Source organism: Buteo buteo, chromosome 8 (genome assembly GCF_964188355.1).
Source record: "Buteo buteo chromosome 8, bButBut1.hap1.1, whole genome shotgun sequence".
Taxonomy (NCBI): Eukaryota; Metazoa; Chordata; class Aves; order Accipitriformes; family Accipitridae; genus Buteo; species Buteo buteo.
Genome location: NC_134178.1, coordinates 11617294 through 11633677, shown reverse-complemented (window position 1 = coordinate 11633677; position 16384 = coordinate 11617294). Strand labels below are relative to the sequence as shown.

Below are 16384 nucleotides of genomic sequence, written 5' to 3'. Positions count from 1 at the left end.
AGAGCAGAGGTGCATCCCCACCTGCAGCGAGGGCAGTGCTGCAGTGCGTGGTCACAGTGGGAACCTCGGCTTGTTGAAAGCCAGCCGAGGCATCTCCACAGTGCAGGGCAGCCAGCGCTCTACACACATCCCCACGCCAGCTAAGCCTGTACCTTTCCAGCATTTTTTAAATTCTCAAATTCTATTTTAAGGGAGAAAAGCCACCACCCCTGGAATCTCTCCCTCCCCCTCTCTTCCCCTTTGCTCTTTTTCCATCACTGCCTTAATCTGGCTGGGGCCTCTTTCAGATGAAGGTGACACGGATGGAGTGCTCATCTGGTAACGATTAAACCACGCTTGACCATTTTCTCTCCATAGGCCTCTCTTACTGTCAGATTTTATAACCCGATTACTACAGACTTGGGTTAGATTCAGACAGATTGCCTACCAGCGAAAGGCTCAATATCCCATTATCAGATTTGTGAGCCCGCCATTCCTCTTCATCTAGTATGTAATAGAAAGTGTCAGTAATGTCCTATGGACTTAGGCTTTAAAATGAGTCTTAACTATGCAAATCGTATGTATCAGGAGAAAATACTCCACAGAATCATATGCAGGACAACAATTTTAAAACATTTTTTATTTAAATATTAAATAAAACACATCAACTAATCATTTTGGTGTACACCTCTCATTTTGACATAAGAAATAAAATGATTGTTCAGTCATGATAAAAAATAAACTATACAACTTAATTAAACCAATCACGTAGTGTCTTTAAATACCCTATTGCATTGCAGTCTGCAGAACAGCACTGTCAAGACATCTACAAAAAACCCCAAACTTTTAAAATGACCTCTTTCTGCTCCAGCAATAATTCCAAAGAGGTTCTACAGCAATTGGAAAAGAAAAAAAAAAATACTATGAAAGTAAAGTGCTTGTCATTGCTCAGGACAGGAAACAAAAGAATCTGTGGCCTTTTGATCCATGGCATTAAACAAAACAAACATTGAAGAGGAAATTCTGCGTTTTAAGTATGTGTGCTACCCCTTACAAAACTGAAGGCAAAGTTGCTGCTTTGTGATGAGCTGGCTTCTTCTTGCCCTCCTCTCCAGCCATCTCCATGCAATCTGTTTTTCGGGTTGGGTTTTGTTTGTTTGTTTTTTAAAACCACTACAAATGAGCATGAGACTTTGGTGTTTTCTCTGCTGCAAGGCACCGCTCATTAACAGAAATTCAACTCAAGCAATTTTCTCTCACTTTGAAGCTTCCAGACCACGAAGCAGCAGTGGCAAGCTGGAGATGCACCAATATAGACACACAGTTACTACACAGAGATAAAGAGGTCGTTTATGGAGAGCCACAGACAGAGCCACATGACATCTTCAACCCTTCCTACTCCCACCAATTAACCTGGTCGATCTTTGGCTTTTTTCTTTTTAAAAAACAAAACAAACCAAACAAAAAAACAGGTATCTATATTATTTGCAAATGCGTAATACTGCAGGTTGCATGAAGCCAAGGTAACTTGAAGGCACCCTGTGTCACACTAGGGAGATGGGTCCTTTAAGCATTTAGACAGAATGCAGCTATTTTCTGACATTCGGATGGCAGCTTCCAGCCAAGCTGGCTCACTGTTTGCTTACCTGCTTCCAAAGTTTGCATGCCCTACCTGACTCATTTCTGTAGGAGCACAGTCTGTTCTCCCCTTTATACCTAAGCATAACTTCTGTCAATACCTACAGAAGTTATGCTCTGCCTTGAAAGGGGAGTGGGGTCTATACCAGAAACACAATATAAGCATATTACAAAATATAAAAAATAACTAGTGTTATATAGTTTTCTGCTTCCTATTTATATACATATACAGCATTAAAAACCATACGAAAAAACACCTATCTAATCCAAAACCTCATTTTGCTAATATGCCAAAAACAAACCAACCAAAAACAAACACCCAAAGATTGTGCTGTTTTACTCACTTTTAATACAGTTTTGTTCAGAAATAGCTGTACTCCGTTAGAGTAGAATTCTGTTCTAGCCTATTCCTTTTGTCTTTGCCGGTATGTAATTATAACCTCAATATTGCACATTTCCCCAAGAGTCAGTTCTGTTTGGACCCTGATAATGAAATGCATAAAAACATAATTAGCAGCGGAAATAACAATGTGCAGCACTAAGAAATACCCCTCAGGCAACTTTGTAGGCAACCTCCAGGAGGGCTTTTTAAAAAGAAAACCCCTCCCTTCACCCCACTGGTACTAACGCTTCCCTCCTCAGTGCCTCTGCAAGAATATGAAAAAACTTAGCGTTTATAAAGAGATTCCTAAAGATTATTCAGACCGACAAAATATATGCATGTGTGCACATGTTTATATGTATATACACACACACCACCCCCAAACAAACATCCCTGCAAAAGACCAGACATTATGCAATTTGGATCCTTACATCAAGGGATACATTTTCAATAGATTACTTGCTTCTATACTAATTAGAAGGGCTTTTTAAGCTTTTCCAGCTGATGTATCAAGCAAGAAGTTCACAGTTTTCATTTAAAGTATATGTATCTGGGAGGTGTGGAATGGGGATGTTGGTTCCTTTAAATAAAATGAGTGTTAACAGGAGGGAAAAAAACCCCAACAAATGGCAATGCTTCCATTTTTGTCTTCTATGAATGCATAATGCTGCATGCCACTGGTTTTCTGTTTATTTTCTTTAAAAGAGGTAATCATCTTCACAAACCCATAAATGAATATTGTGAAAAAGGGAGGCTCTGGTCCCTTCTTTGAAAAGCCTCTCCCTGCTGTGTCACCACTACTGACAGCTGCTAATCTTGCATAACAGCAGAGCTGTATTGGTCTGACTTGAGTACAGTACCGAAGAGTTCTTCCCCAACCACATCCCTCCCTGTCCCCACAAATGCCCCACCCATCTTCCCCATCATTATTTTTCCTTTAAAAAATTCAGTTTCTATTCATATTTGTTCAGTGCAAGAATAGTAGAAGCAAAAAGACATACATATTGCTTGTTTCAGTTCTATAAAGTTGCTAGCTTTCTGAGCCAGACAGCCTCTTCACATACTTCAAAATTTATTGCTTCTGAGAGTCATTCATCCACACAACACCAGCCAGCCATGGACCCACATATGCCATGGAACAGTGGTGAAAGTTCTTCGCAACAAGAGCAGTGTGAGCTGTAGCAGCCGGGGCTCTCACTTGACCAGGACGAACTTCCCTAGCTGGTTGGAAGTCAGGTCCTCCATCTCACAATCCCCGTGCTGCAGAGTGACAGCGTCATAGCTTGGAGACTGCGCAGAGAAACTCTGTTGCTGAGAGAAGGTAGTGCCAACTGGAGAAACGTTGCTGCTGATGTACAGGTGTGTGTCTAAAAGGTGAGCTGCTGAGGACACCGGTGATACGCTGACACCAAAGAAATGAGGTTGGAGCAGTTGGCTGTTGCCAGCAAAGGCCAGCTCAAATGAGTTCTCTCTTTGTAGCTCTGACAACAGAAGAGAATTGGATGCTTTGCAGGTACCTATGCTATCAGAGGAGGGGATGCCATTTGTTGCAGATGTCTGAGAAGTCTGGGGACAAGCTGTCTGGAGTAGCTGGTGGTGCTGGAGCTGGAGCATTCTGAACAAAATCCAAGGGTGGAAGAGGTTAATTTGCACTGCTAGGATGATTTAATGTTTTTCTTCCTCCTTTCTTGCCCATAACCCTGACCGTAACTTTCCCCTTTGTTTCCTTCTCTCTATCAAACCTCTCCTTATCCAGCCACTACAATTAAAGCAAGCTGACCATGCCAGGTCAACGTGTTTTCACTTGGCTTTTCCTCATGTTGGAGAGGGCAACTATCACCAGAGGGTTATCTAGTCACCATTTGGCCTGCTAATAATAGATGTTCTAGAGACAACGTGTGCAGATAAACCGGAAACTCAATTTTCCATCTTGCTTCTATGGGAATGAAGAGGTGCCACCACACATGACATTTGAGGCCACTGGAACTGGGCCTCCTTTGTGGGCTGTAACTTTTCCAAATTACAAGGTCTCACTTCCTTGCCATGGGAAAATTACAGGAGGAGGCAGAGGAGGAAAGAAATCATTCCCAAAACTAACAAAGCAAAACACAGCTTGCAATGGGAAGAAGTAATGTTTTCCCCCACAGTACCAAATTGCTTCTCAATTCAGCAACCTCCAAATATTTGGATGTCGAGATTTTTAAGTGAAACTGCACGTCCTGTGTTACGTATGCCAGTGCAGGAAGCCACAAAGGAAGCCAAGCAGTTTATCTGCTGCCACACAGCAAAGATGGAGGATAGGAATCCCCAGCGACCAAACTCCTCAACCCCTTTTGCTGTGTTTACTCCTCCTCACTTGCCCCTAACCAAAGTAAACCCAATGAGAACAGCAAAATTCATCCCGGCCAGCTTCTCACCTCTGCTGCTGTAGCACCTCCTCCAGGAGGCTTCTTCCCTCTCTGCTGCTCCCACTGCTGCTGTACATGCAGGTGTTCGGCTGCGTGTGCTGGAAAGGGCTCATGCCACTCCTTGCTGCCCGAGATGAGGAGGACTGACACACCTGCCGAGCAAAGCCTTTGATTTTATTCAAGCCGAGAAACCCCTTGGCTCGAGCGTTCTTCCGCAGCTGCTGCCTAAAAGCCTTCAAGCCTGTGGGACACGAGGAAAAGAAATGCACTTTAATCCTCCTTAGCATTTGCCTAGGAGCCTGCTTTACAGATCAGCCTTTCTGGGCAGCTGCCTTCATTTGCGTGAGAACTGCACTAGAAGAGACCACGACTTTCCAGTTCATGTTCACCCCTCTGCCTGATGGTCAGAGCAAAATTTACATAATGCAACAGGGTTTGGGACAGCTGCACCCTTATGTAGATGGACACATGCACAGCAAAGGAGAAACCTGATAGAAATCATGATGTTGTGCACTCCGTATTTTAGGAGGAAGGCGGAGCCTGCCATCCCACTCACAGCAGCAGAAATATCTTCATGGGCATGCTGAATCGGTACCCGAGAAACTCTCATCTAGGCACCTTCTCAGGGCATCTGAACCCCCCTCGGGGACCATGAGTAAAGAGGCAGAATATCCAAGTGGCTGTCTTCAGTGTAACGCTAACATGGGCAAGCAAGTATCCCTGCATGCTACCCTTTCCTAGTGGCAGTTGGAAGGGTGCAATTCCCCAGAAATAAAGCAAGGAAGACATTACCTTGAGTTAATGAGGTATCAGATGCTCGCCTTCCTTCTTGGAAGCTGACAGGCAGGAGAGAAGCACCTCCTATGCAGCCCTGGGCTTGTAACACTGGAGCGTCAGACTGGGAAGCTAGGAAGGGCGACGTCATCCTAGCTGTGGCTGGGCTCCCCGTCATTACTTGACCTGCCAAACAGCTGCTCAGGGCCACTGAGCTGTCATTTGAAGATGAAGTAAGGCAGCTGTCTGAACTAGTTCCCTCTGTGGGGCTTGCAGAAGAGGAAATGACTATACCTATGGAGGGGAAGGAAGGAGAGAAAGAGCATTCCCAAGATGAGGACAGGAAGGAACAAACATGACATCAGAGTCTTCTGCCCACCTACACTGGCACTAATAAGCACCTGCGAGCTGGAGAGGTGTCCAGCAACTCGTGTTGTTGCAGGGCTTGACTCCAGCAAGAGGTCATCAACAAACAACCTAAGTTTGGGCTCCCGTCCAGCTGGCAGGGCTCTGCCAGCAACTCCAGCACCACCAGGCTGTGCTGGATCAGGCCTACAGTGTTTCTTCAGCACAACAGCTCTGACACAGGATTATTGTTTTGTGAACAGTTTTGCTTGTATGTTTTATTCACAGGGTCTGAATGTGTACCAAATACAGCTAGTGACAACCTGTTTTTTAAATTCAGACACCCCTACCTCCCCCGGTACAACAGCAGAAGCAAGCAGAGAAGGGTTATGTCCTGCTTGTGAGAATGCTCCCCTCTAAAGTGATCTAGGTGAAATACAACAGTGCAATGTCTCTTCCTTAAGGGCCATGCTTATTTACGGAAACACAGAACTGTGTAGGGCAGAGTACAGACCTCTTTTCTGGGCCTTTCTATCCCAGTCAAGGTAAAATCAGCACATACTCCCCAGGCATTTGTCCGCTATGGCACTCCTTCTCTGTCCTTTTCCTCTAACTATGGACACCCTTCACCTCTCCCAGACTTACTTACATGGAGGGGCATGCTGATAGAAATGAGTGGTCACTTCGGCCAGTGTGTGCCTCCTGCTGGTGTTGCTAGGGATGCGGATGGGGTGGTCATACGCCTTAATTTCATCTTCCAGCTCCTTTTCTTGCCTTACTTCTTCACTAATGGTGGTCTCCAGCAGGCTGTTGGGGGAGATGGAGCGGTTCCGGAAGAGCCCGTTGAAGTTGGGATCCACAGGAAAGAACATAGGCTGCAAAACATGTCAGATCACAGACTGAAGGGTGTTTCGCTTATTTCTGAACTACCTTTTAATACTCTTCATAGTCCCGTGGCATATCTTCAGTAGGCATATTGTTTGAGAGGCTACTATGACACCATGCCCAAATGCCAAACAAAAGATTGAAGGCAGAGAACAACAGAGTCACAACCCCCATTGTTTAGGATTGGCAGAACAATGGGAAAAAAAAAAGAAGTAACACACAGTGTAGCTGACAACACCAACCTGTAATGGATTGCTTATGTCACAGTCCATTTCTGCCTGCAAGGATGGCTGAATCAGGCTCTGAGGTTGCTGGTAAAGCAGAGATGATCGCAGGGTTTCACTAGTGAGACTGTCCTGAGGCATCTGGAGAGAGAGAGCGATGCACAGAAGCCGTCACATACATTGCAGTTCCACATGTCTTTTCAGATACTGGAGGCTCAAGGAATTTCAGAGCCACCTTCCGTGTAAGCTTTCTCCACGTACTTTCTATGAAAATTAACAAAGCTACTCTTTCAATGCCAACACAAACACAAAAGTCCTTCTCCTACGTTAGGCCATTTAACTGAAAGTACAATTTGAAAAGGCACCCAGAGCACACTTTAAAGGAGGTGCGGGTGAGGAAAAGAAAAAGAATGTCAGAAAAACACACAAACTGACTCATGGAGTACTTCTGAGGATCCTACTGGGGTACGTAACAAAGAAGTGTAACTGATCCGTGCCTAAGAGGGCAAATTTCCATGAGAAGCCTAATCTTCTGGCTCATTATTGACCTGCACTGGAGGCAGACTATTCTTTGGACCGTGACCCACAGTCACTTCTTAGGAAACAGGCCATTAGTATTCAATCAGCCTCCTGCTGAAGAACAGTAGGCTGTGTCCTATCAGAGGGCACCAATATCAGAACTGGTTTTCAGAAGTTTGAGAGTTACAGTCTTGTGTTTTCCCGCAGCAAGGGACAGAAAAAAGAAAGCCAATGGACACAGCTTCCCAGTAAGTAATGCCCTTCCTTACCTCAACACTGCTGATCTCGGAGCTCCTTGGCCTTTGCTGACGGCCAGCTGCTGGACGACTCGATAGCTGGCTGCTTCGATACTCCTTGAGGCGCTCCAAAAGCAGGTAATAAATCGCAGCAAAATGGTTGTAGCTGCTGTTTTGCAGAGACTAGAAGACATTGAAAGGACTCTTGACTTACAGGTAACTCAGGACACAAGCAGCCAAAACTCATCACTAGGGCCTCATAATAGTGTACTCAAAAGTAAGTAAAAATCCAGAAGGGCAGTGAAGATTTTACTACACTCTGACACTGGATCAAGGCTAGTCACTGATTGACATATATATGACTGCACCATTGGCATTCTGGTAGTCACTGAAGATGTATCTAAGGGGCAAGCGCTTCTCACCTCAACAGTTCTCTGCCTGTCGATGCCAAGTGTTTGCATGATCCCAAGGACCTGCTCATTGTAGTCACCCAGGTTGGAGTTGTAGTTTTGCATGGAGAAGGACAAAGACTGCTGCTGTTGAAGAGACGGGTCAGCTTGCATCCACTTGTGCTGCTTTATTTGGGAAATGGTTATTCGCTTGGTTGGGTCCACAACCAACATCCGTCGGATTAGTGTTTCACAGTCTGGATGACAAAAACAAACTCATGAGCAAGGGGTAAAAATAACAGCCCAGCCCCAGGTCACTGCTAAGAAACCTTCCCAGCAACAGTGTATGATGTCTGTGAAAACAGGAATTAAAGGTTTCTGAGCTGCTGATGCCTGATCTGACTACCAGGTATTTAAAACAGCACAAGAGGTGTCCACATACATTTCACAAAAGCAACACATCACTACAGGAAATGAAGCTGTACTGGATACCGGCAGGTTTCAGGTGGCCTTGCACCTTGTAGGAGAGCTAGTTTTGAGTGGATGCAGGTTTAATGATGTTACATCCACTTAAAATAGGTCAGAATTCAGTACAGAACCCCATCACATACAACTTCCTGGCCCATATATACTGCTTATTTGTTTATGATCAGGGAATTAAAGCCGTTCATGGCTACGATAAAGGTCAGACTTCAAAAGATACTCCTCACTTGAAGACAGAGGCACATTCACTTGTTTTTGAATCCAAATCAGAGAGAGGAGATAATACTCTTCAGTTCCTTTTTCTCACCAGGCTGTTGGAGTGCTCAGGAAGCAGTGCTAAGCCCCACTCTTTCTGCTGTCCTTGACAGCACAGCCACACTGAAACATACCCCTTCTGCATAGTTAAAATATCTTAGGAGAACTACACCCATCTCAGCATTGCAGCATAGCCTCATTAAAATCCTGTTTTCTCTCTTTTGTGAGTGATTATTTCCCCAGCTACAGTGTCAAGTATTTTTGTAATCCATAGAGATACTCTAAGAAAGGAAACGACAGCCTTTTAGATGCACCGTAAAGTAGATCCCAGAAAAGAAAACATGTGCAACTAGTCCCTCAACTATAAGCGCTGCTCTACAGAAATTACTGGATACATAAAAGACAAAGTGATTGCCAGCTGCAAAACCAGTCCCACCTGTCATTGCCCCAAGAAGGAACAGGACAGCTATTCCTTTATTTGTAGCCCCTTTTCTAACATTAAGGATCTGAAAAAAGCACCTTCAGACATGAAGTAAGGGATGCGGAACCGGCCCTCCAGCACTCTTTGCCTCAGAGTTGGTAAATTGGGTCCATCAAAAGGCAGAGAACCACAGACAAGGACATACAGCACCACCCCAAGGCTCTGTCAATAGAAAACAGCACAGCATGTGAGTGACTCCAGTAGAAGCAACGATTTTGAAAGCCCACAGACCCTCACAAAGTGTGAAATGTGATTTCTAAGGAATATCAAGCTCACCCATATATCAAGGTGAGGTCCTTCGTATTCTTTGCCTTCAAAAACTTCTGGAGCTGCATAGGGTGGGCTTCCACACCAAGTGGAGAGGGGCTCTCCCGACTTGTAGAAGTTTCCAAAGCCAAAGTCTGAAATGAAGGTGAAAGTGTGGGGTAAGACATTACTCAACCACATACTAATATTTCAGGAGTAGCAGAAAATGGAGAGAAGGGAGCAGATGTATTGTTTTATTCTCTGCCTATTCATTTAAGCTATTCTCTTTTGTCCAGAGGGTATGTTCAGAGACATATCAGTAACTTTGTTTTATTATCAGTTACCATAAATACATTTCTAGGATCATCCTAGGGAGACTGAATTTGACTACATGCCTAATGTTGTTTATAGACTAACCACGTATTTCTCATTACCTGCTAACTTGATATTCATGTTAGCATCTAGCAGAAGGTTCTCTGTTTTGAGATCCCTGTGCACTATGTGGTGGCTGTGACAATATTCCACCGCTGAAAGAATCTGCCAGAACTTCTTCCGTGCTTCACTTTCACTTAAGTGCCCATTGGAGGTTAGATGATCTGCAATACAAAATAAAAGAGGCACAGGATTTAGAAACACCTGGAGGAAATTTTTCATAATCCTGCAGGTGCTGCACTCTCTGTTTGACAGCTGACAAAGCCAACCCTGGATTTTTAATCAGAATATATATATTACCCAGGAATGATAACAATAAAGCCATGGTTTCTAAATCTAAAGAACTGTTAGCTCCGGCAGTGAGGACTTACCAAACATTTCTCCATTCTTTGCAAATTCAGTAACAATGTAAAGCATATCCTTCGTCTCCATAACCTGTGAAGACACGAGAGGACATGCTTAAAAATTGCATACCCTCTGTAGTTTCATTCATTTTTCTAAGTGCATTCTCAAACATATTGGTTCAATTATTTATTTGCCACAGCAGCTGGCAGTAAAGGCAACAACAGATCAGTGCTTATGTGTGTACAATATACAATGGCTTCCCATGCCATTGTTCTTCTCACCATTACCATGCCACCTAATCTCCGCAAGATAATGGATGAGCATTTCAATAATTTCATATGCTTCCCTGAATTCCTTTTTTGCTAAAATATGCATATATAGTTTTACAATTCATTTGATTTTGAACACGCAAAGACACTTAAAGTTTATATAAAGTTGTCATTGTTTCAAGGCTAGCAGGTACTGAGGTCAGGAGAGATAGTTGCAACTTGGACAAATCAAGAAGTAGTATCAAATACCCCGGTGCCATTTGGTGTTGGCCAGGGACATGGCAAGCCTCCCAAGCAAGTGACAATAGGCTGCTGTTTGTGTAATGGCAGTCCTTGATGCACATCAACAACCGTCAATATACCGCCCAGCCTCCACCTATCAATCTAGTATCAACTTCCTTTGATACTTGTTAATTTTTTCCTTTGGAGGAAAAAACGAAGAAGAATTAAAAACCAAAAAAATGAATGAGAAATGCTAAGCATTTGCAAATTCATCTTCAGTTACTATGGCACATCTTTCAAATGTTGCATTTCAGTTTTTAAAATACAACATTTCCCTGGAATTGGACTCTCAAGTAGCAGATTATTTTGTTTTGGAAGCAGGAGGCTCACAATACGTTAACAATCAAAAAAGCGTCAATACTACTTCAAAGGCTGCAACTTCCAGGATCCTAACATGTAACCTTTTTCGAAGACTCTTGTCCTCCCCTCACTACAATTACACACAGACATGAAATGAAAATAAACAAACAGGGAGCAAAGGAAGAGAGGTTCCCAGTTTAAAAAACTGAAGGAAAGTATTCTGGGAAAGTTGCCAGCTGGATGAAATTAAGACGCCGTGCTGAAACTAAAACAATGATGAAATAATACAAGAACACACACCCTACATTGGTATGTCATCTAATTCCATCCCTGCTTCTCAGTCTCCACCAAACAGGTAAAGCATCAGTTACAACAACAAAGAAAAGAAAACTTCACTGAAAAGAAATTATGGTCCACTACGAACGTCATTTGCTCCATCAAGTGAAGTGGTTCAACTAGATGGAATTTAACCTGCTTTTCTAAAAGCTTCGAAATAGTATTTTCACCCGCATCATTCCACTGAAATGAAATCAACTGAACTGTTAGAATGTTTCTGTATATCCTATACTGCCCTATGGGCAACAATGACGTCAGATGTTAACACAGAATAATTTTTGTTATGATGGTTAATACTATAAATATCAAGCACTTCATGTGTGTCAAGGTCTTTAAAAATAATGCCTTGCCTAAGCACCTACCTTACTGGCTCTTCAGCCTTACACATTAATTAAAACTTTTTTTTTTTTTTTTTTTTTTTTTAAAGCTAACAAACCCAACGGTAAGATTGCAGCTGATAATAGTGTTTACTACTGCACACGGACTTTCAGACCTGCTGCTTTATCCACCTACTCCTCTCTCCCCGCTGCCCTTCTAGACTGGTCCAGACAGACTGTGATACCTCATCTTCTTCTTAAATCCACATGGCACTATTTAAGATGATTAAGAGGAACTTACACCAAATGTTAATTAGATCAAATATTTAGAATTTGCAAAGCAGTCCTTCCTCACTAGGACAGATGTGATCGTGTTTTCTGCACCACACATTTATTTGTTCTTACTGTTAAAAACACCCATCAGTGCAAAAACCGAACAAATCTAAACCAAAATTCAAGTTGTGAAACTCTACAAGGGCAAAGATATTTAAAACTGACTTTCAAAACTACTGGAACAGAATAACCAAACAGGTCATTTCTTGACATATTCTAAGATACCAGCATTTACTGGCTTTTTATTTTCTACTTAGGTTAGAATTCTAATTCTTAAATTAGATTTCTACTTAGATTTTCTCCTTAGATTGATTTGGTTTAATTGTTGTTGATTTTAAATCCCTTCCACTTCTGGCAAACTCAACTTTTGTGCTTTCTTCTCTGCTATCCTACATGAGTTTAAGTCTTCCTCTTATCAAAAGCACATAAGAAGTTCCAGTCCTCTAAACAGGAAAAGCAGAGGAGTAAGGAAAGGCAAGTTAATCCTAGAAGTTCAGATAATCAGTTCCTCGATCTGAAACAAACCTCAGCCTCGCTTTAACTGTAAATTTTACAGTGCATTTTGTCAAAAAGCTGTCTGATGTACCAGAATCTTGTTCAACGAATGATGAATGACTTTTAAAAAACCCAGTTTAAGTGTTTTTCAAAAAGTATTTCAATATGCATTCTCTCTGCAAATATCTGATGTAAAATCATGGGCAAGAGAAGAGCACAAGCATATCTCATCTGCGTGCTGTGCTTCAAAGCTGACCTCTTACCTGATATAGCTTGATAATGTGGGGATGATTCAAAAGCTTCATTATCTGAACTTCTCTATAGATCTTCTCCAGATTGCTCGGGTCTAACCTTGTTTTGTCTATTATTTTTATTGCAACCTGCAGGTTTAAAAAAATAATAAAACAACCCCAGGTATTACAAAATAGGTACTCTTACTGTTCAGATCTCTTAAAAAAAAAAAAAAAAAAAGACGACCCCCCCCCCCGCACGCACACACAACTCACAAAATCCAAGTAAAGTAGCTTTTAAAGTACAGACTTGACAAAGCTGATTCTGTTTTTCTGAACTGCACAGAATTCACACCACAGAACGTTTTCATTTTTCTTTTCTACGTCAAAGGATTACACCTAAGGTAGTGAGCAGAACTGCAGAAATTAGCACTGGACAGGATTCGGTAAATCTTTTAATCCATCCCGTGCCAGTGAAAACCAGATTCCTGTAGCAGACTGTTTTGTACTGTAGCGACTGATGGGATTTTGACATGCACTAGAAACATAAATACGGTTGCACGCCCATTAATAAATTATTTCTGCAAATAACACTGCAAGTTCTTTGTTCTTGAAGCACGCAGGGGGAACGAAAAAAATTAAACCCGCCCGAAGTCTTCAAAAGATCCTTCATTTGCTGGACTTTTTAGCAAACCAAGAGGGGGTAACTCGATGAAGCTACCGTAGCCCTCGGAAACGTTGGGGGTTTTTTACATATCCTTGCCCGGTTTTAATTTCACGGGAACGCCGCTGAGCGCACCGGGAGACCCTGCAGCTCCTCCGAAGGGCCACACCGGCTGCCGGTGCCCGCTCACGGCGGCGGGACTTTGCAAAGCCGGCGGCCGCCGCTCCCTTCGCCTCCGGCGGCCCTCAGCTCACCTCACGGCGCCGGCAGCGGCAGCCCACCGCTGCCGGCCCGCCAACCGACAGGCTCTTCACCCACCGCCCCCCCCCCCCCCAGCCTCCGCACCCACCTGCGTTTTGGTCACCCTGTGCCTGGCCAGTTTGACCACCGCGAAGTTGCCTTTCCCCAAGGTCCTCTCGATATCGTAGAAGCCGACTCGCAGAGGCCGCTGCTGGGCTTGTCCGGCAGCCGGCAGGGAGCCGTACTCTGACATGATCACCATGATTTAGGCGGGTGGCGGGCACCGCACGCCGCGCCTTAGGAGGGGAGCATCCGCGCTGCCCCGGGGACGCGGCCGCTCGCACCTGCACGGAGACGCCACAGCACACCCCGGTCAGCCCCGCCCGCCGCCGGACACCCCCTCACAGCTCGGCGCCCTCTCCCCCCTCCTCCCCGCAGCCCAACCGCCGCCGCCCCGTCCGACCTCCGCGGCGGCGCCGGCCCCGCTCCCCTCCCCTCTCTCCTCCGGCCGCCTCCCTCCCCCAAACCCGCCGCCCCACCGGTCGGAGCGGCCGCCCGAGCCGCCGTACCTGGCGGGCGCTCTCCGCGGCTGCCGGGCTCTGCCGCTGCCGGTGGGGTGCGTGTGTGTGTGTGTCTGTGTGTGTGTGGTGTGGTGTGGGCGCGCGCGCTTGTGCGCGTGTGTGTGTGTGTGTGTACGTGTGTGCGTGCGCCGGGGGGCAGGCGGCGGGACCACGCGGGATGTCCCGGCTCCCCCGCCCCGCTCCGCCGCCCCCCCCCCTTCCCCCCCCCCCCCCCCCGCTTCCACGCACACCCCGCCCTCCCTCCCGCCTCTTTCCCCCCGCCCACCGCCGAAAGCCGAGACGGGCCCATTGACGTCACTTTGACGCCAGAGAGACGCGCGCCCAGGCGCGAGGCTGAAGGAGAGCGAGACACCGGGCCGTTGCCAAGGAACGGGCGGCGCTGACGCGCGCGCTGATGGAGCCGTCGCCCGGGAGACCGAGGGGCGGTGACGTCAGGGCAGAGGGAGGGAGGGGGCCGCCAGCTCTCCTCTCCCGGCCCCCCCCCCGCTGTCACGTGACGCGTCCCTTCTCCCGGCGGGGTCGCCCCCTGCCGGCGTCCGCGCGAGCCGCTGGCGCGCGGGGGGCGGCGGCGGCAGCCGTTACCCGTCTCGTGGCCGCGGCGCGGCGGAAAGGGCGGCGGCGGGGGGGATGGCGTCCGCGCCGGTCTCCCCTCAGCGCCCCGAGGCTCAGCGGCAGCGTAGAAGCCCGCCACGGGCCAGGGTTTGCCCACCAGCCGCGGCGGTACCCTGCCGGGGGGGCTCGGCGGGGACTGCGAAAACGCCGCGCTAATCCCGCGTGAAGGGCCGGCGGCGGCGGGGGGTGCCAGGCCCCCGCTATCCCCATCCCAGCTCCCGAGACCGCCCTCGGTAGGGCCACCGGCAGGGACTGTCCCGCTGGCAGCGGGGAAAGTGTGGCTGCAGCCCTGCGGGGGACATTTTTTTTTCCCCTGATCCCAAAGCACGGGGAGGGCTGTGGCCGCCCGCCCTTTGCAGCAAGCGCCCGCGGCGGGACACTGACCCGCCTTCCCCCCCGCGCCGGAGCGGGTTTCCGGACCGGGTTTCCGTTCCCGTCGTTTCCAGGGCGTGATGGAGGGGAACTGCCGGGGGCTGCTGCCGACCATCCCCTCAGGCACCCAGGGCTGGAGCCAGCCCGGCCTGGGGACGGCGACCCTCTGGGTCCACCAGCTGGGCGCGGGCAGGGAGGGAAGTAATCATAAAGAGCCCATATATCCATATATATATATTTATATGGAGCCCTGTGATACTTTGGCAGCCTACTCGTATGTTCTGAACACACCTGCGGTGCTATTATCTCTGGTCAGTCTGGAAGTGAGGCTTGGGAAGTTACCCTTTTGCACAGCCAGGCCGAAGGAGGTTGTTTGGGATTGAACCTCAGCACCCTGGAAGCGCCCAAGAGGTTCCTCTCCAGGTCAAATGTGAAGCGGCAGGTGCGCTGGGTTCAAACATGTAAGGTCTTCAGCCTTCACGCAGCAAGTGACCAAAATGTGGGTACGTTTGGTCTCAAATTCCAGTTTAGCCTCGAAAACAAGTCTTGAATGATGCCTGCCACATCTGTTATTCAACTTTATTCTTCTCTATGAGAGTCTGCCCAGGCTTTTTTCAGACGAGTAATTCTCCAGTCAGCAGTTGGGCTCCCAACTGGAAGACTGTCCGTCTCAGCCTGAACCCCTAGCCTGACCACCATGGCCAATGGCACATTGAGTCGTGACCCCTCCTCTTCCATCCAGAGGCACCATGCAAATTGGATTTGCCAGACTGCTTGAAATAAGGCGATGCCTTGGGTGGAAGAGGTATAGCTCTGCTTCACGCTGGAGATTTCAAAGCAGTCGGTACGATTGTTTTCACCTGTAGTTGGTGGTCTCCTTAGGATCCGTGAATGACTTCCAAAGGGTTCAAGAGGCACCCACTATGGGAGGAAAGGAGTTCTTGTAAATTTACTCTAAAGACAGGATGAGAAAAAATGTAGTGCTCTATACAAATCAAATTACATGATACATGAGCTGTGTGTCATCAACACACTTGAGGGAGATCCGTCGGGACGTTCTAGTGAAGCAAGCAAGACTGCCTCTGCTTCTCTTACCTAGTGAACTGTATTGCTTGTGTCACCCGCCGTAAGGTGGGTGCTAGCCCTTTGGGGTTACGCTGCAGGCTCTTTCTGCTAGAAACAGGGAGACATAACGCCTGAAATTAACCCCCAAACTTTGTTTATCTTGACCACTGCACAAAACACATGCTGTCCCTCTGCTTGTTCGCTGTGAGAGCAGGCAGGTTGGCAGTCTGCAGGGCTTGAATGTTGAATGGTGCTGGGAGAGGGCAG

General features: G+C 46.7%; 1 protein-coding gene across 3 annotated transcripts; it reads right to left on the bottom strand.

Moving 5' to 3' along the window:
* Positions 1-591: 591 nt before the first annotated feature.
* SIK1 (salt inducible kinase 1) lies at positions 592-14232 on the bottom strand. Of its 3 annotated transcripts, XR_012651258.1 has the most exons (15): positions 14057-14226; positions 13597-13831; positions 12617-12733; positions 10048-10111; positions 9679-9840; positions 9275-9399; positions 9037-9160; positions 7813-8036; positions 7424-7573; positions 6654-6776; positions 6176-6401; positions 5200-5475; positions 4417-4648; positions 3001-3614; positions 592-2100 (listed from the first exon to the last, which is right to left on the bottom strand). XR_012651258.1 is itself a non-coding variant. In XM_075033619.1 (14 exons), the coding sequence occupies exons 2-14, from the start codon at positions 13747-13749 to the stop codon at positions 3194-3196; spliced, it is 2397 nt and encodes a 798-aa protein (XP_074889720.1). In that variant the 5' UTR covers positions 13750-13831; positions 14057-14226; the 3' UTR covers positions 592-3193. The 3 variants fall into 3 exon arrangements, 2 of the variants coding, with proteins under 2 accessions (XP_074889720.1, XP_074889721.1); XM_075033619.1 differs by having other exon boundaries at positions 592-3614; XM_075033620.1 differs by lacking the exons at positions 592-2100; positions 3001-3614; positions 4417-4648 and having other exon boundaries at positions 5205-5475; positions 6172-6401; positions 14057-14232.
* Positions 14233-16384: the final 2152 nt, after the last annotated feature.